Source organism: Lissotriton vulgaris, chromosome 5, assembly GCF_964263255.1.
Source record: "Lissotriton vulgaris chromosome 5, aLisVul1.2, whole genome shotgun sequence".
Classification (NCBI taxonomy): Eukaryota; Metazoa; Chordata; class Amphibia; order Caudata; family Salamandridae; genus Lissotriton; species Lissotriton vulgaris.
This window is the reverse complement of record NC_141693.1, coordinates 852,089,702-852,112,531: the sequence shown is the minus strand read 5'-3', so window position 1 is coordinate 852,112,531 and position 22,830 is coordinate 852,089,702. Positions and strand designations below refer to the sequence as shown.

At 44.3% G+C, this 22,830-nt stretch overlaps 1 protein-coding gene across 2 annotated transcripts in view; it reads left to right on the top strand.

Annotated features, from left to right (window-relative positions):
- LOC147711696 (uncharacterized) overlaps positions 1 to 22,830 on the top strand; it is a 116,212-nt gene that overhangs the window by 78,881 nt on the left and 14,501 nt on the right. For both annotated transcript variants that reach the window (XM_086922410.1, XM_086922409.1), the window contains exons 4-5: positions 3,354 to 4,109; positions 10,980 to 11,063. In XM_086922410.1, coding sequence (XP_086778536.1) covers positions 3,354 to 4,109; positions 10,980 to 11,063 — 840 coding nt within the window. The remainder of the gene's footprint in view (positions 1 to 3,353; positions 4,110 to 10,979; positions 11,064 to 22,830) is intronic.

The window sequence follows — 22,830 nt, the reverse complement described above, 5'->3', positions numbered from 1 at the left end:
TAGTGTAATGTCTTACCTATCTGAAGGACACACCACGGGACTAAGCAACGCCCACAAACGTTTTTGTTCCTTAAAACGTCTTCCTTTGATCCTTTTCCCATTTTCAGCTCATAGGCCCAAATCAGGCATACGTTGACTCCAGTCTCTCATCAACTCTGTGCTGAATCATTTGGGCACTTGCTGATGTTCTGACTCGATCTCTACAGCTTTTTTTTTTTTAAATGTCTGTTTCTTTCACTATTTTCGGCCGTGGATTGTGGATTTCTTGGGCCCAATACCCAATAGTATTAACACATCTGCACCCTCAAAAGCACTCACACGAACTGGTGCATATTTGCTACTTTTTGGAGCTCACAAACATTGACAGTAGTGCACCTACAAAAGCAAGCCATACTTCTGTAGTGTCATGTGGCATTTTTGCGAGTCATTGTTTCCCCAAAGTTAAATTGAATACAGGGTACAAATATGCATTGTGGAAAGGCAGCTCAACAAGCAATTGCAATTTTTTTCCTATTTTTGGATATAGGGAAAACATTTCCCCTGTAGAGAAACCGCTTCCTCTACACTCCCACTGCCTACGCTGGAAGTGGATTCACTCATGCATTTTGTGGGAGATCATATCCTTCCATTACCAAGGCTTACAGTGTGAGAGAGAGGCTTGTGGATGTGCAAAAGCTGACAAGTTTGTGGACCTTCATAAGAACCTCAAGGGAAAATGTCTCTTGAGTCTCTCATTCCCCACCCTTTTCAGGGGGTTTACTACTGTGAAATTGTATGAAGTAGTGATGTACAATTACCTAGCATTAAATGCATTTATTCCTGCTAGGCATCCTTCAGTGGATACCTGACTGTACTGAATGGAGCTATTTTCAGCTGTAGCCTAAGATTACAGCCAAACATGTCTTTGTGGGCTCTTATTTTCAAATATGGAGAAACAGAACAAGATCAATCACTATAGCGAAATCAGCATGTGATTTACAGGGGAATGGTGTCCAGTTTTTGTTTCTTGCACTACTATTTATTTATTTATTTATTTATTTATTTATTTTTTGCATTTGTAATGCGCACAGATACCCACAAAGGGTTTCCCGGCGCCAGGACTCCGAAACCAGCAACACAGAAAGCAAAGCGACCAGAGGCCACCAATATTTATTTGTTGAAAAGCCAGGTTTTAACGCTTTTCTTAAAGCTGGCGAAGTTTTCCTCCTTTCGTAGAGCTGGGGGAAGGGAGTTCCAGAGGACTGGTCCCAGATAGGAAAAGGATCTCCCTCCCACTCTGGCCAGTTTAAATCTGGGTACCACAAAGTTTGCTGCATTAGAGGAACGGAGGTTACGTGCAGGAGAGTAGAGCCTAACTAATTTTTGCAAATACATTGGTGCGGTACCTGCCTTTATTTTAAACATATAGCTCAGGGCTTTGAACCGAACCCGGTTCTCCATCCTGAGCCAATGCAGGTCCTTAAGGTGCTTAGAAATCCTTGCTGTCCTGGGGATTTTACACAGCAGCCTGGCTGCGGAGTTCTGGACTAGCTGAAGCCGCCTGATCACGGCTAAGTTGGAACCCAGGTAAAGAATGTTACCGTAGTCAAGCCGAGATGTAATAAGGGCATTGACTACGGTCTTCTGGGTATCCACAGGCAACATCCAGATAATCTTCCGCAGCCATTTAAGGATAGTAAAGCAAGTCCCAGCCACTTTGTTGACCTGCTGTTTCATCGATAGTGTGTCATCGATGTGCACCCCTAAGTTCCTGACATGAGTAGCTGGAATAGGAAAGGTGCCCAGGGATGGCGGCCAGTGAAAATCCTGCCAAAGATCTCTGTTTTTACCTAAGAGAAGGATCTCCGTCTTCTCCCCATTGAGCTTCAGCTGGTTCGTTGACATCCAGCTGAAGACTTCATGAAGACCCAGTTTCAGCACAGAGGGGGATGAAGGATCCGAATTGGTGAGGGAAAAAATAATCTGCGAATCATCCGCATAGGTCATAAGTTCTAAACCAACTCGCTCTGCTAGATCGGCGAGAGAGCGGAGATACAGATTAAAAAATAACGGACTCAAAATTGAGCCCTGAGGCACACCGTGGGGTGAAACAAAAGTGTCTGACTGAGCCTGTGAAGACGAGATCTGAAACGTCCGGTTGCACAAATAGGATTTAATCCAGTCCAGCGCTGCCCCTCCGACACCATCCTCACTCAGCCTGATGAGCAGTCTGTCATGTGAGATGGTGTCGAAGGCTGCACTTAGATCGAGCAAGACAAGTGCAACCGTTTGCCCCTCGTCCAAGAGCCCTCTGATCTTCTCGGTGACTCCCAGGAGGGCGGACTCGGTGGAATGACCAGCCCTGAAACCTGACTGGGAGAAGTGGAGTAAATGGTTATTCTCCGTAAATGTAGTAAGTACACCATGAATGTGTTTCTCCAAGATTTTTGAGAAAGCAGGCAACAGGGAGATGGGGCGATAGTTGGCCAACACTTCAGGGTCAGCAGAAGGCTTCTTCAGCAAAGGGCTGACCATGGCGTGCTTCCAGGACGCTGGGACTTTTGCCAGATGAATAGAGGCATTTAATGTCTCACAAATGATCTTCAAAGCAAAGTCGTCAAGTTGGCTCAGAATGCTAATAGGGAGAGGGTCACCAGGGGAGCCTGACTTGATGGAAATAGCCAATGATTTCAAGGTTTCCAAGGTAATAGGTGGCCAGGAATCCAGCCGGCATCCTACTGATGTAACTGGAAGCGGAACATCTCTGTCATCCCTCAGCGGGGGGTTAATGTTGGCAATAATGGTCTCAATTTTTTCCACAAAATAGGTGGCAAGATCTTGACATTTTTGGGTGGTAAGGGGGGGTGCAGCAGCCATAGAATTAGAATTACCAATAGTGTGCACTGTATATTTGGTTTTGTGATAAGAAGGTGCTAGGTGTCATTGTTGAAATATAGACCACCTACACTCATTTCATTTCCTATGACAGATTACTAGAGTTGATGCACATTGCATGTGGAACTAGTAGTGACGAGGCGCTAGTCCTAGGGCAGCAGCGCACAGTATGGCAGCACACTGAGTGGCGATGAGTCTGGTCTACTTGGGGCTTCAGGGCAGTTTTCTGAAAAGAGAAGACAGTAGAAGTTGAGAGCCCTTTCTATTCCAATTAAAAAAGAGAAAGGTATACGTCACAGATGCTAGCTTTCTAGTGGTCGTTGTGAAGTGTTAAAATAAGCACTTATCGCTAATTAGTTACTCCACCAAATTTAGCTTACAACGATTTGACAAAGTAATTATTCCAGTAGGCAAATGCTTTTAGATGAGTGATGAGTTAATGTATGTAACTATTTTGTTTTTTTCTGTTTTAATTCTAGGATTGCAAGGATTGATGGGCCTGGATGGCCCACCAGGTAATATGGGACCAACAGGACCAGCTGGTCCAACTGGACAGACAGGCCCCAAAGGAGAGCAAGGCATGATTGGGCCAAAAGGATCAATTGGTCCAACAGGTACAGCAGGACCAATGGGAAACACAGGGCCAATGGGACCAGCAGGGCCAAAAGGCTCAGATGGAACAGAAGGACCAATTGGGCCAATGGGACCAAAAGGATCAATTGGCCTACCAGGGCCACCAGGGCCAATAGGAGCTGTGGGACAAAAAGGTTCAACTGGAAACACAGGCCCACCTGGAACAGCAGGGCCAGCAGGACCAGCAGGACCAGAAGGGCCAAAGGGTTCACCTGGATCAGTAGGGCCAATGGGTCCAAAAGGCTCTATGGGCTCACCAGGACCTGCTGGGCTAATGGGGACAACTGGAGAAGCAGGACCAAAAGGAGAAGCAGGACCAAAAGGAGAAACAGGGCCAGCGGGTCCGAGAGGTTTAGCTGGATCTTCAGGCCCACCAGGAGTAGAAGGCCCCAAAGGCTCAGTGGGAGCAATGGGCACAGCAGGTCCAAAAGGTGAACCTGGAACACCGGGGCCAGCAGGTGCAGTGGGGCCTAAAGGCTCAACTGGAGCAATGGGACCAGAAGGGCCAACAGGTTCAAAAGGCGCAAATGGAGCACAAGGCCCTAGAGGAGTCCAAGGACCTCGGGGCCTAAAAGGAGAGACGGGAGAGTGTTGTGGCTCTGGTAAGTGGAAGGCATGTGGGTTGGTAGAACAAAGTTAAAAAAAGGCAAAATAACCCAGATACAGGTATGCTTTAGTAGGAGAGGTTCCCAGTAATAGTTTGATTACAGCATGCAGAAACGTAAGGGGTGGTTGTGATTTAGCAGGACTAAGTACAGCAATGGTGGGTATTCAGAAGAAGTGTTTTTAGGCTCCCTAAAATAGTGTTGTCTTATTTGAAGATTATTTCCAGAAATTGTTTTCTATCAATCCAGGATATTCCCTGAGTGCTTCTGTTTTAGTGATAGAAGCATCATAAAAGTCCACATGTTTTGATAGACAGACTCATAGAAATATGTCTAATTCAGTGGGAGAAATTGTCCATGGGTGGCTGTGTTTCATTGGGAGAGGACCCAAGGGGTAGTTGTGTCAGCTGCAGTAGAAACATAGATATTATTATGAAGCACTAGGACACGATTGCCAGTGATGATTGCAGATGGTAGAACAAAATCAAAACTGATGGCTAAATGTGAGTGAAAAGTAGACACGCGAAAAGTGTCTTGATTTGGGAAGCCAAGTACTTAAAGGATGTCATTGTCCTATGTGTGAAAACCATCTCAATGTTCTCTTTGGTTGGAGAAACTTTCAGAATAGTTACATTTCAGTTCTCCTTAAGTAATCTGCTGTGTGAAGACCCTGCAGAACCATTTACTAAATTCAGTTTTATCTTAAATATTTTTTATTTACGGGGTGGTGAGAAACACACTTGGGTAGGGATAATGGGCCTACAGTTCCACTGTAATACAAGTATTTTTGTTTCAAAATGTAGCCACCCTTTAATTTATATCACCTGATTCTTTTGGTTTAGGAAAATCGATTATCAATACTCAAGACAAAGTATCATTATGCATTTCAGGAAGACCCCTCATTTATTCAATGCACAGTATTCATTAAAACTTTATTCGATTTTAGAAATAAAATTATAAAAGTCGAAGCAGAAAACAATACATGAAAATACACAATAGTAACAGGTAATACAAAGAGAGAAGAAAAACGAAATAAATAAACTTACATCTGATTCGACCTCTAGACACCTGAAAGATACAAGACAAAAAATAATACACCGTCGGAGTCCATAAAAACGGTAAAAATAGAAGCGCCAGTCTCACTTGATTAAAATTCATGGATAACAAAAGGGGCTTTTTAAATTTGTAGCTCAGATTACTGAACCTAGGGCAGATGATAATTATGGGCAAAATATCAGCAATGGAAACGGTATCACAAACGCATACAGGTAAATCAGAGCCTTTATAGCAACTACGCCTGGGCGACATGAGCCACGAAAACAAATTGATCCTAAAAAGGGTAAACAGTCTTGGATGGTAACTAGGCATATCTAAATTTAAGTAAGGTTCCATGCAGCTCACAGTTTTGACCAACGAAAGTGAAGGCTTAGGCAAAGCAGGCGCCTCTCATTCGGCTACCCCATTGGCGCTAAAGGCCCATTTAACCTTTATGACATTAGTTTTAACAAAGCAGTCTGGATCAGAAAAGAGCTCTGGTCACCCTAAGGCTCTCAGGCTGGATCAAACATAATGCAACAGGGGGATTTGTAATGAGTTATCCAGACCCCAGCAGTAGCCACTAATTAACGTATTGAGTTCTAACTCGACCTTCAGCCAAACTGAAAGCCAAAGAAGCAACAGGAGAAGAGAATAAAATCCCAAACATAACCCATACCAAATTTATCATGAGCTTGCTCAGTGGCTGCGCTTTGTGGGATCTTTAGGAGCCCTCTCAAAAAAATATGTTCTGCTATTTGGATGGGTGCAATTGACCCATAGCCCCAAATCTCGCAGCTGAGGGTGAGGGAGGGAATGCATTTAGCTTTAAAAAATATCTAAAATAGTCTTCAAATGAGTATGCCCACGCCTGCGAGAAAAATCGTCAATTCTATAGGTGGCCCTTTTAAAGGACATTATATTATGATTGATCCGCGGTTGTCAGTTAAGATGGAAATCCAATTAAATGCCCAAATAACAGAAATTGTCAACCTTGCAGATGTGATGGACCTTTGTCACAAATTTCGGGGTTTTGATCTTGTTGAGGTCAAATACTATCCTGTGAGACTTTAAGAAATTAGTGGATAGATCAAGACTATCCATAAAACCGATAAGAAGATCTAAAAGACAATGCATCCCTGCAGCAGTCCGTGTAATTAAAACTGTCTCATCTGCATAAAGCAGAGCAGGAATCAGACGAACTCCTCCCCTGGTGACATCTAGGGATGAGTTAAATAAAACGGATTCAATTTCATTAAAATAAAGAATAAGGTGCAAAGATACGGCACTGGCAAGCCCCACGCTTCCAACTAAAGTGTGGTGTGCATTCCCAATTGGAGCCATATCTAACAGAGGCAATGAGGCCATCATGCAAATCGTGCTAGAAAGTGGCCAATAAATGTCAACCCTCATCTACTCCATCATGGAACACAGCTTGGCATGGTTCACGGTATCTAAGGCCAAACTGACGCCCATGAAGTCCAGGTGGATTGTACCCCATTTGGCTTTAATGTATTTGCAAAGAAGTAGATAAAGATTTAGGGCCTGATTACGAGTACAATGGTCTAAAGGCCTACCGTACTTGCGATGGAGTGGCGGGAAAGGCCACACTGGCGGTCCGGCCACCGCATTTTGAGTGCGGTCATCCCACTTTCACAAGATCGTAGTGACCGCCGGGGATCCGCAATCCCTCCGTGATGGCATGGTGGTATGGCCCAGGAATATGTTGGCGGTGCTGCTGTGGCACCGACAAGCAAATTCTGAGTTTTCTTACTGCCACAATTTTCAGGTCTGTAAACCCTCCATGAAAACGGTGGCAGTGAGGAAACAAAAAGTGCCCTACAGGGTCCCGTGTGTCCTCAGGGATGTTGTGCCCCCCTGTGTGCAGGCACCCCTGTCCTGCACAACATGGACTGCAGAGTCCAAGCCATGCAGGAACGACCTTTGGCGCTCCCATTGCGGTGCCTTTTTAACCCCTCTCATGCTCATGACGAGCTGAGCTCGTCATGAGCCATGGTTCCCGTGTGCCCATGACGAGCTGAGCTCGTCATGACCATTAGAACGCTCACACGTGGGGCTAATTCCCCTGCTGTGCTGGGCGTTCTAAGGAACGGGAGTGGTCATGACGAGTTCAGCTCGTCATGAGCATACGAGAACCGTGGCCCGTGGCTCATGACGAGCTGAGCTGGCCATGAGCACTGGGGAGCTGTGCGCACCCCCCCCCCCCCCCCGCCCCCAGCACAGCAGGGGAATCTGCCCCGCAGTGAAGGGGTTAATAGACACCGCTGTGGGACCTCGAAAGCACCGCCTGCCAGACATGGCTTTGGCGGTGCAGCAGCGAGGCAGTAGCATGGGGACCCACTGACACACCTCCAAGTTGTAATTAGGCCCTTGAACCTTGCTCAATTGTGCCCTGTCCAACCCTAAACTCATATTGTAAGTCTGACAAAATATTTTGCTTTTCAGGCCAAGATGAAAGGCAATTCAACAATACCTGACCCAATATTTTTACCCAAAGATATGGGCTTGTAACAGTTGGGGGCTGTTCTAAATCCTTGTTTAAAAATGTGGACAATAACCTAATTATGCCATGATGGCTGCAAAGAGCCACTAGCACTTGCCTTTAAATGGAAGGTCAGTAGCGGGGGCTCACAAAACAATGAGGTCCTCATATAGATCGCCAGGGACTCTGTCTGGGCCAAGGGCTTTCCTGAAGAAAAGCATGAGATGACAAAGCTCACTTCCTCCCATTGAAATACAATGTTTTGCTCCACCCCACAACAGGCCATGGGGGTATCTGAGCCTTCTTGATCGTAAAACCCACAGAATGATCAACCCAGGCCTGCGCCATAATGCTTAAAGCCGGATTAGACAGTTGCTCACAGCTAAACAGAGGGTGATTTACCACAAGGCAAAAATCTGCACTGTCACGCTGTGAATTGAAGGCAAGTACATTTTCCCTGGTCACCTTTTCCAACACACTCCGTGCACTCGTTACATACCGAGTGATATGCTGTCCTGGCTATCCGCACCTCATCCTGCCAGCTTTCTTTTAATGCAAAGCCACTAACAAGTCCTTGTGCACTCTGGAGCACTTTTTATCAAACCACTTGCTGGGCAGCATGGAGGGTGGTACACCAGGCGTAGAGAGCAGACTTAATAGAACTACAAATACTAGAGAAGGACATCGAAACACTATGAGCTGAAGAATATTCACATAAGCAGGTTAAAAAGTTGGCCAAGCAAGTAGAAACCAAGGTGGAGAAAATCAAAGCCCACTTGACCCTTCGCCCCGAGTCAGTGGATAACATCGGCTCCCTAAACAGGTGAGTGGCATCAACAGGCTTCTTATACCACAAAAAGATGGCCGTCAGGCAATTATAATAACTCAGGGAATTCCACAAATTCTAACGTTTTTCAAGAACAAAAAACAAACAAGATGAGACAAAAATATGAACAACAGTGGAGCTGGAACCCCTCCCTTTGAAGTTGGCTATCCACTCTGCTGACCCGTGATTTCCACGTTTAAAAAGGTTGACTAGGTTGCCATCAGTTATCAGACTGTTATCATGTCCTCTTGCTGCATGTGTTTAGGATGAACCTGGTCAACTATTGGTGATACATTCTCAAAGTCTTCATCACTATGTCAAGCTGCACAAGGATGCAAATTAAAATCTCCCAGTAGCAGAATGAAAATAATCATCAAAAGCACTCTTACATTTAAGACTGTGTCCAATTTATGTCTGGCTGTGACAGAATTATAGAAATGAATAACCATCATTCTGTCCTTATTTTGTAAAAGTCAAAAGAACACCAAGGTTGTTGGATTACGGATTAAGCCCAAATTAATGAGCATTGCAAGACCCCTCTGGCATGCCCACTAGAGGAGGGAATAGCTGTAACAACATGTGTGGCATATCCATCCATATGAAGACACCCCAGGTCTCCTGTAGGCAAATACTGTTGAAAGTATACTACATCTTAAACCAAACAACATCTGAAACCTTACCTTGACCCCAGCTATATTCCATTTTAACAGCTGACACAACTACCCCTAGGGCCCTCTCCCAATGAAACACAGCCATCCATGGACAAATCCTCCCACTGAATTAGACACATTTCTATGAGTCTGTGAATCAAAACGTGGACTTTTGTGGTGCTTCTGTCACTAAAACAGAAGCACTCTGGGAATATCCTGAATTGAAAGAAAACTATTTCTGGAAATAATCTTCAAGCAAGACAAAACCATTTTGGGGACACCACAGACATCACCAGGTTCCCTACCTCAGGCGCGGCAATCAGTCAGTCAAGGTCATCAAGCTGGGTCAGGGCCTCAAAACAATTACTGAGTAGTATATTTGGTGGCTTGCTTGGACGTGGACAAGAAGCAGAGGCAGATACAGCCGTAGACAATGCCACACTCAAACCTATCAAAGTGCCTCCAGGTGGGTTGATAGCTCAGGAATTCATGGCCAACTGATCGTTGACTCTCATAGTCTCTTCAGTCAACACCCCACTGCATTATTAATAAAAGACAGTATGCATTTATTTGTCCTTGGTCTCTTATCGGAAACATTGCTGGAATCCATTTCCTCTTCCTTTTCATCACTTTAGCTTGGGGGTAGTAACAACATTATAACCCAACAGTCACAAAGTCCTGCAATGAGCACAGGAAACAACGGGTATCGCCAGATAAAAACACACATCAACTTGGACCAGGGTTCAGATAGAGATGTTAGGGGTGGCCCAGCCCAGCCTCTTCATGGCTCTGACAGGGAAAGACAAGCCCGCTATTGGCCCCAGTCTTTGCCCGGGTATGTCTGGCACTGCAGGAGGTGCTTAGCGCTGTTAAGGACTTAGAGTGTAGCAGTCGCCTCTTTGCACAATTGAATGCTGGGGAATGAAATCCCACCCGAGCCTGCCAAACAAAAGTCAATGCTGGACCCGGGCTGTGGGAGAAGCTTAGCGCTTTTGAGTGCTAAGTGTATGGCAGCCTCTCCTTTCACCGGTGAATGCTGGTGCACCAAGTCCCACTCCAGCTAGCCAAACAAAAGCCTGATGCCTAGGCCAGCGTGATAGCATAGATTACAAGTAATCGCCAGTTGGAGAGTATATTCTCTCTGTCAGCTGAAAACATGTTATGCTCCTTAATGGTATTTGGAATGGATAAAGGAAATGGATCACTGCAGTCTGCTCATTCAGTTCACATATGCAGTCTACAGGCAGACTACAGCGCCTGATTTCAGTTATTCATTTCAAATACCATTAAGGAGAATAAAGCTTTTTCAACTGCCAAATGTAGAAATTATACTTGCTAACTCATAATGTACGTGGACTATATTCTATTACATTGGCTTATGCACCAGGAATCCGAACCCTAGAGTTGCCTCATCACTAGGTGTCTACCATGACATACCAATTTTCCACTTGGATATGGAAGTTCGATCTGCTTATCAGCCTTGAAAAAGCCTCAGGCCTGAGCAACAGAAGAGGCAAACACTTGTTAGCTGTCCAGAGTGTTTAAATGACTGAACATCTAATAAATGGTAGAACATATTGAGGGCCAGTGTCAACAGGGGTCTTCCTTAGTGAAAGACTCTAAGTTTAGATCTGTCCACATGATCCGTTGTTACAATTTTTTATATTTACAGGATTGTCAGCATTTGAGGGCCCAAGCATGGTTCAAATGTGATTTCATAAAGTCACTTCATTAGATGTGCAATTTTTCATTTGTTCTGTAGGATTCACATATGAGCTAACTGCATGTAGATTTAGAAACCAAATGATACTACAAGACTATGCCAAATTATGAAGATATCTTTCTTCCCTTAGAACTTGACAGTCTGAAGCAGCAGTACACAGTTTTGCAAATACAAATCAGAGCATTGCAGTTTGCTTCGGAACAACAGAAAAAAGGTACATTATACTCTTCACTCTGAATGTGTGTCATATTTATGAGTTTGTGTATGCCACTGTATAAAAGACGCAGGATAGATTGGTCCTGGAAGGTCATGTGAACTCTACTCCAATACCCGTACCATTTCTGCTGTCCTACGGGCTTTTCCCACTATGCATCAGCATTCTACCAGAATATTGTGTTTTTAATATTGGCCTGAAACTATCATATTGCTATATATATATATATATATATATATATATATATTCACTGAACAAAACATAGGTTTCAGGGGCGTTATAGTTAGTTGGACATTTCACTCGTACAAAACCAGTGAAATTCCCCCGTTATAGTTAGTTCAGCTAACTATAACTTGCGTGCCCACAATGCACAGCTGATGACGTCATTTATTACATCACTGTTGACATCACTGATGTCATCTCAAATGACAAATGCAAAAACAACAATTGATGCACAGAATGCAGAACAATGTCATATATTCACCCCAGTACAGAGATCTGGGCCTAAATCCATCGTTTTTTTGCACTCCACACCAACCCAGTTCAGACATGGCCATATGCAAATCAGCCTTGACCCTGTGCCTCATGGGAACAGTCCAGCCCGAACTGCCAAACCATATCTTTCCTGGACCGGAATCAAGCATCCTAGGACCGGTTTCTGGCTATCAGCCGTCTTCAGCAAGGATAGCTTGACTCCAGTGGTGTGGAGAGCATGGGACTCACGTCTGAGCATACTTATCCCACTCGGGTGACAAATGCAAAAACAAAATTGATGGGCAGAATGCAGAACAATGTCATACATTCACCCCAGTACAGAGATCTGGGCCTAAATCCATCGTTTTTTTGCACTCCACACCAACCCAGTTCAGACATGGCCATATGCAAATCAGCCTTGACCCTGTGCCTCATGGGAACAGTCCAGCCCGAACTGCCAAGCCATGTCTTTCCTGGACCGGAATCAAGCATCCTAGGACTGGTTTCTGGCCATCAGCCGTCTTCCGCCAGGATAGCTTGACTCTAGTGGTGTGGAGAGCATGGGACTCACGTCTGAGCATACCCATCCCACTCGGGATGACAAATGCAAAAACAACAATTGATAGACAGAATGCAGAACAATGTCATACATTCACCCCAGTACAGAGATCTGGGCCTAAATCCATCATTTTTTTGCACTCCACACCAACCCAGTTCAGACATGGCCATATGCAAATCAGCCTTGACCCTGTGCCTCATGGGAACAGTCCAGCCCGAACTGCCAAGCCATGTCTTTCCTGGACCGGAATCAAGCATCCTAGGACCGGTTTCTGGCTATCAGCCGTCTTCAGCCAGGATAGCTTGACTACACTGATGATATCATCCAGTGACTGTGTGTTTTTCTGAAAATTAAATATGTTGTATATATGTATATCTCAAGGTCGATGGAAAAATAAATGGGTATATAAGTGTCTAAATGGATGATTTTGTTTTGTAAAATTGATTGTATAATGGACTGATTAAGTGTATCTTAGTAAATACATGGTTTAGTGAATAATGTTTAAATATGTAAATATCTGTGCTAGTCTCTCACTTTGTGTAGAAGTTGCTGCATGGGTTGGTGAGTATCTACATGAGTGTCTACATAGGTTATTAGTTGTTTTTTTGAGTGTCTTAGTGTCTGTATAGTTCGGTGGGGGTATTACTTAGTGCATAGATGCATGAATGAGTGACTCACTGTTTGTATGTGTTGAAGACAGCATGTGTGCAGGACTGTATGGGTGGATTAGTGTGTGTATGAGTGTGTTAGTAAGTGAATGACTGTCTCAATAGTGTCTTTATGAGTAACTACATATGTTTTAAACTAGTATATGTGAGTATTGGTGTATATAAGTCACTATATGTGAAAGTGAGAGATTGGAAGAGTTCTTTTATAAATTAGTATGTGTTTCTATAAGTGATTGCTTAGGAGAGTAAGTATGTGTAAGTTTCTGTAAAAGTAAGTGTGGTGGTGTGTGTATAAATGCATATGCAAATAAATGGATGTTTGATACGTTGCATGTGTGAATATGTGTGTGAGTAACTCTATGAATGAGTGTCGGTGCGTAACAGGATGTATAGGTGTATGAGTACATATGATGAGTGAGTACATGTATGAGTGACTGTATTGGACTGTTGTTGAATGAGTGGATGTGTGTGTAGATCTTCGAATTACTGAATACGTGTGTTGTAAGTGGTATTGGTATGTGCATTATTTTTAAAATGTTAGTTTCTATTTTTGAGTATGTGTATCAAAAGTTATATTAGGGTGAGAGGAGGTCTGCCACTCTATCACAAGGATGATGTCATCAGTGATATCATTTGAGATGTCATGAGTGATGTCACTGACCATGTCTTGAGTGATGTAATATGTGACGTCATCTGCAGTGCATTGCGGGCACGCGAGTTATAGTTAGCTGGACTAACTATAATGGGGAAATTTCACTGGTTTTGTACAAGTGAAATGTCAAACTAACTATAGTGCCCCTGAAACCTATGTTTTTTTCAGTGAATTTCTAAGGTTTTTTAGATGCTCATTTCTAAGTAGTGAAGTAGTGTGGCTCACTGGTTAGAGGCGGCAGACCCGAGAGCAGAGGACGGCCCGGGACCAGGGTTCGATTCCCGGCGCGGCAGGTTTCTGGACCAGGGTCAGCGGACTCGATAATTCTCTTGCCTCGGTGCCCACTCTGATCAGCGATCACACTCGGCAACTCTGGGCATTAGCTTGCCTCATCTTCACTAACGGCCCCACCAGACCGCCGGGGATGCCTGGTCTCACCCTGGAGATACCCATTAAGGGACCATCTCTCAGGGAAGCCAGGAAGGGTTTCGCAGCGGTCGAAGCGCCTTGGGACCCTCCGGGTAAGTAGTGCGCTATATAAATGCCTATACAACTATAACGTGCCTGAAACGTATGTTTTTTTCAGTGAATTTCAAAGGTTTTTTAAATGCTAATTTCTAACTATAAGGTGACTGAAACCTATTTTGTATGTGTATTTTAAAGGTTTTTTAAAATGCTAGTTTCTAACTATGCATAAAGAGGTAGGACATGCGAAGAAAAAAGAAAAAACGCACAGAAAGAAAAATAAGAAATGCAAAAAGAAGCAACAGAAGTCCTCAAAGACGAAGAAAAGTGCAGGAAGAAGTAAGACGTGCAGAAATAACAAAAAGAGGAGCAGAAAGAGGCCCTGTTGCAAAAGCATCATGTACCCTCAACTTCTCAAATGGGCACTGGTCGTAACTGACTCTGACTAATCAGTCCTAGAGCCAGTGCTATGCTGAAAGTCACTTCGAATACATTACAAACACCTACATATACTAGGGAACACTATGCTTTGGGGTACCCCTGTGATTACTATGGCCTCCTCTGTAAGGCCCTAGTACATAATAGGGCAGGTGGATTAAAACTGCCTCTTAAAATGTGCCACAGGGCGCGTTTGCACACTGGTGAAGGGGAGGGGGGCTGAGGTGACATGTGTGCAAACACGCCCTGTGACCATTTTAATTTGGGAGATAAAGTCCCCTTGAATCCTGAGTGTCCCTTGGGTCCAACTAGCCCACCAGGTATCTTCAGTTAGCTCTACAGAGCTGCGTTGCAGAGAGGTGTAAAAAGGGGCACGGCCTGGACCACCTCTCTGCAACGCAACGCAGTGGCGCTTACTGGAAGCACCTGGTGGACTAGTTGGCCCACAGGGTCCCTCAGGATTGAAGGGGAATTATTTCCCCAACTTAAAATGCTCCACAGGGTGTGTTTGCACACGTCACCTCAGGCCCCGTCCCTTCCCCACTGTGTAAACACACATGTGGCCCTTTTAAAATGGGAGAATAAGTCCTCTTGAATCCTGAGGGTCCCTAGGGGCAAACTACCCCTCTAGGTACCTCCAGTAAACGCCGTTGCAGAGAGGTGTAAAAAGGGGCACGGCCTGCACCACCTCTCTGCAACGCAGCGCAGTGTCTCTTACTGGAAGCACCTGGTGGGCTAGTTGGCCCCCAGGGGCCCGCAGGATTGAAGGGGAATTAATTCCCCACCTTAAAATACGCCACAGGGCGTGTTTGAACACGTCACCTCAGGCCCTGTCCCTTCCCTTCCCCACTGTGTAAACACACCTGTGGCCTTTTTAAATTGGGAGAATAAGTCCTCTTGAATCCTGAGGGTCCCTAGGGTCAAACTACCCCTCTAGGTACCTCCAGTAAACACCGTTGCAGAGAGGTGTAAAAAGGGGCACGGCGTGCACCACCTCTCTGCAAGGCAGCGCAGTGTCTCTTACTGGAAGCACCTGGTGGGCTAGTTGGACCCCAGGGGCCCGCAGGATTGAAGGGGAATTAATTCCCCAACTTAAAATACGCCACAGGGCGTGTTTGCACATGTCACCTCAGGCCCCGACCCCTCCCTTCACCACTGTGTAAACGCACCCGGTGGCCGTTCTAAGTTGGGAGATTAAGTCCCCTTAAATCGTAAGGGTCCCTAGGCTCCAACTAGCCCACTAGGTTCCTCCAGTAAGCATCACAGAGCTGCGTTGCAGAGAGGTGTAAAAAGTGGCATGGCCTCTGAACACCTGTCTGCAACCAAGCTCCCTGGTGCATACTGGAGATACCTGGTGGGGTAGTTGGCCCTCTGGGACCCTCAGTATTGAAAGAGAATTAATTTCCCAACTTAAAACTCGCCAGAGGGCGTGTTAGCACAATGGTGAAGGAAGCGGGCCGGGGCTGAGGTGACATGTCTACAAACACGCCTTGTGGGGCTTTTTAATTTGGGGAATTCATTCCTCTTTAGCCCTGAGGGTCCCTGGGGGCCATCTAGCCCACCAGGTACTTCCAGTATGCGCCAGGGAGCTGCGTTGCAGAGAGGTGTTCATAGGCCATGCCCCTTTTTACAACACTCTGCAACACATGTCACCTCAGGCCCGCCCACTCCATTCACCATTGGGCAAACGCGCCCTGTGACGCATTTTAGGTTGGGGGATTAACTCCCCTTGAATCCTGAGGGTCCGTGGGGTGCAACTAGCCCACCAGGTACCTCCATTAAGCGCCATAGAGCTGCGTTGCAGAGAGGTGTAAAAAGGGGCGTGGCCTTAGAACACCTCTCTGCAACGCAGCTCCCTGGCGTATACTGGAGGTTCCCGTGGGCTAGTTGGCCCCCAGGGACCACCAGTATTCATGGGGAATTAGTTCCACATCTGCAAACGCGCCTTGCAGGGAGGGGGCGGGTCCTCCGGTGCGATGCCAGTCTTTTTTTAAATTATTTGTTTAAGAAGGGGGCTGTGTGGCCCTACTTCTTTTCCTAATTTATTGACCCTGGGCACCCCATCCCCCAGGGCCAATAAATTAGGAATAGAAGGGGGCCACACAACCCCCTTCTTAAAAAAATTAAATAAAAAAAACATCGGCATCGTAGGGAATCCGTGGAGGCTAGTAAAAAGCATGTAGGCAATTATTTACCCTTGGTCACCAATGACGGAAAAGAGACAAATCTTTTGTACCCTTTTAGTCAGTGTAAAATTTTTGATCTTTTAACATTTAGACTTGGCATTGCTCACTTTCTGGTGTCGTACCCTAGTAAAACATATCAGGATGCCCATTTGGTTCCTTGCCCCTGTGACTAACTCATGTCAGAATATGATGCATTTTTTTTTGTCAGCTATATGACATTCCACGCAGGGAATTCATTTGACCACTTTTGAATATTAGAATATTAGAAAATGCAGGCTAGCCCTGTTCCACCTTCGGCTGCTTTAAACAGAATATATCTGTGAAATGATATATAGATACCAGTGCATGTCTAACTTTCAAATACACCGCACCCTGCCCATAGGGGCAACCTGGGCCTACCTTAGGTGTAATTCATATGTAATAAAAGGGAGGGTTAGGGCTTTGCAAGTAGGTGCACTTGCTAAGTCGACATGGCAGTAGAAAACTACAGGCAGACACTGCAGTGGCAGGTCTGAGAACCCTTTAAGAGCCTGTTTGTGTGAGTGGCATATTCAGTGCTGCAGACCCACTAGCAGCATTTGATTTACAGGCCCTGGCACTCTCAGTGCACTTTTCTAGGGACGTAGTAATCAAATATACAATTCTGGAAACACCAATCAATATACAATTTACAATAGGAGCACTTGAACTTTAACAATGGACAGCAGGCTCCCATCAATTTTCCTTGGGTCCATACCATTTCCATGCTAACAAATAATCCTTTTTTAATCCACTATTTTGGCCACTTCAAATTCCCATTCTCCATTAACTTTGATAGGAGGAGGAGGTGGGCCGGTAAGAGTAGTGGGTACGAAAGGTTGCATCAAGGACACATGAAAAACTGGGTGTATCCTGTAATCAGTAGGGAGAACCATCTCCACATTGACAGGATTAATCAGTTTAGTAATTTTGAAGGGACCTAGATATCTTGGGTGCAATTTACGGGACCCAGCAAGACGTAGATTCTTGGTACAAAGCAATACTTGGTCTCCTATGACGTATTGAGGAGCTGATTACCTGTGCCTGTGTTTGTCTGCCTGACTCTTCATTTGTTGTTGACACCTTGCTAGGTGTTGTTTGACTTGCGTCTGAATTTGTGTTAGTTGTTTATGGTGATCATACACTGCAGGGACTGGCGCAGCATCCACCATTGGTACTATGGGAAGCATGGGAGAATGGTAACCATATAGACAGTAGAAAGGAGAAACCACTGTAGCAGAATGAACAGTGATATTGTATACAAATTCCACCTTGGGTAATGCCCTATCCAATTCTGTTGTCCAGGTAATCATGAAATAGCATACGTTTTTCCATTGTTTGATTAAGTCTTTCTGTCTGCACGTCAGTTTGGGGGTGATAGGCAGAAGATATGCGGACATTAATATTTATAGATGAAGAAAAACTACACAAAAACCTAGAAACTAACTGTGGGTCCCAATCAGAGATAATTGTTGTATGCAATCCATGTGATTTGACAATATGTTTTATGAACAAATCTGTTCATTTTCTGGCAGATGGAAAATGTTTCAAGGGAAGAAAATGCACCATTTTTGTTAAGTAATCAACTACCATCCAAATGATAGAATACCCATTGGACACAGGGAGATTAGTAACATAATCCATGATTAATGTATGCCAAGGTGCAGGTGGTATGGGCATAAATTGTAAAAACCTGCAGGTGCTGTATGTGAGTCTTTAGGTTGTGTACAGGTTGGACAAGTGTGACCATAATTGTTTACATCAGAGACCAATGTTGGCCACCAGAACTCTCGTTGGCATAATTCCAGGGTCTTTTTAGGACTAGGATGCCCTGCTTGAACGGTATCATGTATCCAATGAAACACAGTATCACGTAATTCTTGAGTAGGGATGTATAAACAATTTTTAAAATACAAAAGGCCTTCTCTTTTACTGGTTTCTTGGGCCTTTTGTACTTTCGTGACAAATTCCTGAGGAGTACAAAGAGCGACTATCTTGTGTTCTGGATTAATGAGATTAGTTACAACTGTGTTGATTTCAGTGATAGGATAACTTAGTCTACATAATTTATTTGATTTCTGTTGTTCTTTACCTGGTCTGTAAGTACATATAAAGTCAAATTTATAAAAAAAAATGAAAGCTAACGTAATTGGCATGGTGTCAAGGCTTTCACGATTTGGTAGACCTGTAAATTCCGGTGGTCAGAATAAATAGTCACAATATGACGGGCTCCTCGTAAATAATGCCGCCACTGTTGGAATGCAAGCTTAATAGACAATAATTTGCGCTTGGCAACTGTTTTGCCGGCAAGAGCTTTTTTGAAAAATAAGCTACAGGATGTAAATGCCTGTTTCTGGATTTCTCTGAGAGAGGATCCCTCCGACGGCTATTTGGGAGGCATCAGCTTCCACAAAACATGGATGTGTAGGATCAGGATGGTATAGGATAGGTGCTTAAGTAAAGGCTTTTTTCAGTGTTTGGAAAGCTTGTTCTGCTGCTGGAGACCATTCATACCGAATCCCTTTTTTGAGTAACTGAGTAAGTGGAGATGCTACTGAAGAAAACTGAGGAATAAAACATTGGTAGAAATTTGCAAAACCTAGGAATTGTTGGAAGTTTTTCACTGATTCTGGGGTTTCACATCCTAAGACAGCTTGTATCTTTGATTGATCTATAGCTATACCATCTTGTGATATGACATAGCCTAGGAAGTCTATGTTAATAGCGTGGAAGACATACTTTTTCAAATTTAGTGAACAGGTGATGTTCCCTCATTCGCTGTAATACTGCCCTGACATGTTTAATGTGCTCCTCAGTTGAGGATGAATAGATCAAGTATCATTTATGTAACAAATCACAAAGAAATCAAAAATGTCATGCAACACCTCATTAATAAAAAATTGAAATGTTGCAGGCAGAGGGTATCTGTTCTTTATTGTGACCTTGTAAGGGAGCAATAATCAATACAGAAGCAAAGTTCATGGTTCTTTTTCGGGACGAAGAAGAGCGGAGAACTAACAGGGGATGTGGAATGCCTTATGAACCCTTTTAATAGTAAATTGTCCAAATATTCTTTTAAATATTGAGACTCTGGTTCCGATAGGGCATATACCCGACTATAGGGTAACGAGACTCCAGGGAACAGATCAACCCGGCAATCATAGGAACAAGGTGGAGGCAATTGAGTTGCTTGTTATTCCGAAAACACATCTTGAAAGTCCTCATATATGGTAGGTAGGGACTTTGAACCTTTTTCTTCAAATACAGGTTCAGGAGTTTTGAGTGTTGAAGCACAATGTAGAGGTGTACTTGGTTGTTGTCTGTCAGTATAACTTTTATGGTGACAATATAGAGAATCTTTTGTAACCGTGCGTTTCACGCAATCAATCTTTGGATTGTGGAGTTTGAGCCATGGGATGCGCAATATTGCGCTAAACACTGACGTTTCTATACGGTCAAACTGAATTAGTTGAGAATGTCCACCGGCACAAAGTATACTTATGGGTGTTGTCTGATGAAGGATCAAAACGGAAGATAACTCGGGCCCATCCACCGCCCTAATAGGTTCAGGGGTTTCCTTTCTTGTTATGGGAATATTCAAGGCTTTTGCCAACCCAATGTCTACAAAATTCCTCGTTGCTCCAGAATCCAATAGAATTGGCATGACTTTCCATATTTGAGTAGCAAAGAGCAAGGTCACAATTAATGTAAGGTGACGTGGTGTAGTTGTTATAGTATTAGCCAAATACTGGCATGAGGCCTGTTTGTATGAATTGCTCGACAAGCGAGCCTCGGTCCTTATCGGGCCTGTGAGTTTTCTGACAATGATGACTCTGTTACATCAGTCAAACCTATTGTCTTTTGGGGAGTTGTTTTTGCAGAACAATCCCGTGCAAAATGCCCAGGACAACCACAATAGAGGAATACATTTAAACAACGTCTATGTTCTTTCTCATCTTTTGATAGTGGACCTTTAACACCACCGATTTGCATCGGTTCGGAAGGATCAGCAGAAGAACCAACATTAGGGAATTCTTTTTCTCATGTTTTATCACGTCCACTCGTGAAATATCCCCTCAAGATTTTGCACCCTTTTGTTCCCCCAGACTGTTGTCCAACCGGACAACCAAATCGATAAAGTCTACGCATTCAGAGGGAGGATCCACAATTTGAGCCAGGACATCCTTTAGCTCATCACGAAGGCCACGATAAAAAAGCGGGGTTCGCTTTTCTTCTGGCCATTCAGTTTCAGCAAATAAACTATTGAAGGAAGTAATGTACATTAATAAATCTTTATTTCCCAGGCGTAAATTCAGTAACTCATTGTCACTGGCCTGAATAAATTGGTGTTATGTGAATAGTTTGCGCATAGTATTTTTAAAAAGCCCTAGGTCATTTAAAACTGAATGGACCATGTAGCCGCAGTCCCCCCAAGATATGAGAGAATAAACACAACCTTGGCGGCATCATAAGGGAACGCAGAGGGCCGACAAAGAAAGTGTAATTGTCATTGGTTCACGAAGATATTATAGTTTGTTTGATCTCCAAAGAATCATTTGGGGGGCCAAAGGAACAGGAGTTGGTGTGGTGACAGTGACATTAACTGGCTGAACCCCTGATGTGCCTGTACTTGAGGAGGAGAATTGGAAACGTGGCGGTTGAACCACTGCTTTTGGCCTAACTGTGGTTTTATCCCAAGGGGACTCTCAGAGTTTGTAGCACTGTAGCTCACATTGTAAGATATGATTTTCCTGTCGTAAATTAGCTACTTCATGTTGTAAATCTACTAAAGACTTGGATAGTTCCTGTAAGGCAACACTGTCATCACCTGGATTATCCATCACCCAGGCAGACGGTAATATTGTGGCTTGGCTTTATGTGAGTCCAGCCACTCACCTGAAATGCAGGATTGTCTGCAGGGGTGATGATAGTGCCTCACCCACCTACGACAACTATCAGTGCTACTGAAGGAAAAGGACCCCTGGCAGTTGTCGCAAGAGGGAAGGGGATTTGGGATGAGCGAGAGAGAGGAGAAGAAAGAAACACTGCCATGATCCACCACCTGGACCAACCATGGTCCGTAGTTTTCTAGAAGGCAGATGTAGCGTTTTTTCAATGCTTCAAGAAAATAAAAGGAATTATTACCCACTGGGTTTCACAATAACAATTAAGAACTGTTATCTCGTAAGTGAACCAGAATTACCTTTTAGGTATGCTTGTACATTCAGCAACATGACATTAGACAGTATAACGTCTTGTTGAAAGCATTATTTCACAGGCAAGGTATTTGCTTCTAACATAAACACGAACTCTAAAACATGAAATATCTGTATAAACTTAATGATATACTTTGAATTAACCCTGGGCGTAGTTCGCATAGTAGCACTATGCGTAGCTAACCAAAGTGCACTTTGCACTACGCAAGCTATGCGTAGCTACACGAACTGCGTAGTGCACTGTGCAAAATCCAGTATGCACTGATTGCACAGTGCCGGATGCTTGTCCGCACTGTGCAATCAGTGCAAACCGCATCTTGCACAGTGCAATCGGTCTTTTTCTGCCGCTCAAATAGATGGGATTCATGGGCCAGAAGCGGCCTAGAGAGGTGTCCAGGGCCCATCCCATAAAAAAAGACTTCATGCACTGGGGGATGGGGTCCCTGGGGATGAAATTGGCCAGCAGAGGGGGGCCACATTCGTTCCTTGATATATGTAGTGCGGCCCGAGGGTGGGTTGCCCAGGTCCTATAATTGCTCGCTGATGGAGCAGGGCACCCCCTCCCCTTAAATAAACCTTAGACTATCTGGTGGTTAGCTGGAGGGTCGATGGCACCTTCTTGTCATCCTGACAATTACCTTCTTAAATAGTCTACATTGTCTATTCTCTTTATTTTGCAATTTTATGTAGTGCATACACAGCTGAAGACATCAGAGTTCTTTACAATAGTAGCATGATACAAGGGTACAGCAAGTTACAGTTACAATTATTGCATTCAGACATATTGCATTGGTATCTGCGACCAGGACAAAAGCAACCATTGGACATGGATGTACACAGTTCAGGCATTGATTAAGAGGGTGGGGACACACACTGAAGCTTGTTTGTCTCCTGGATAGAGTACTTAGGTAGGGTTGAGGCCGATTAACCCAGTTGACTGTCAAACAGGAGGAGATTGAGGTCCTTTGTTAAGGTGGCTATGCAGGTTGTTAGGCACAGGAAGGAAGGCAGGGAGTTCCAGATTCTTGTGGCACTAACAGAGTAAGAGTGGCTCATGTACCTTCTTAGACTGAAGGTGGGGGGTTCCAGGA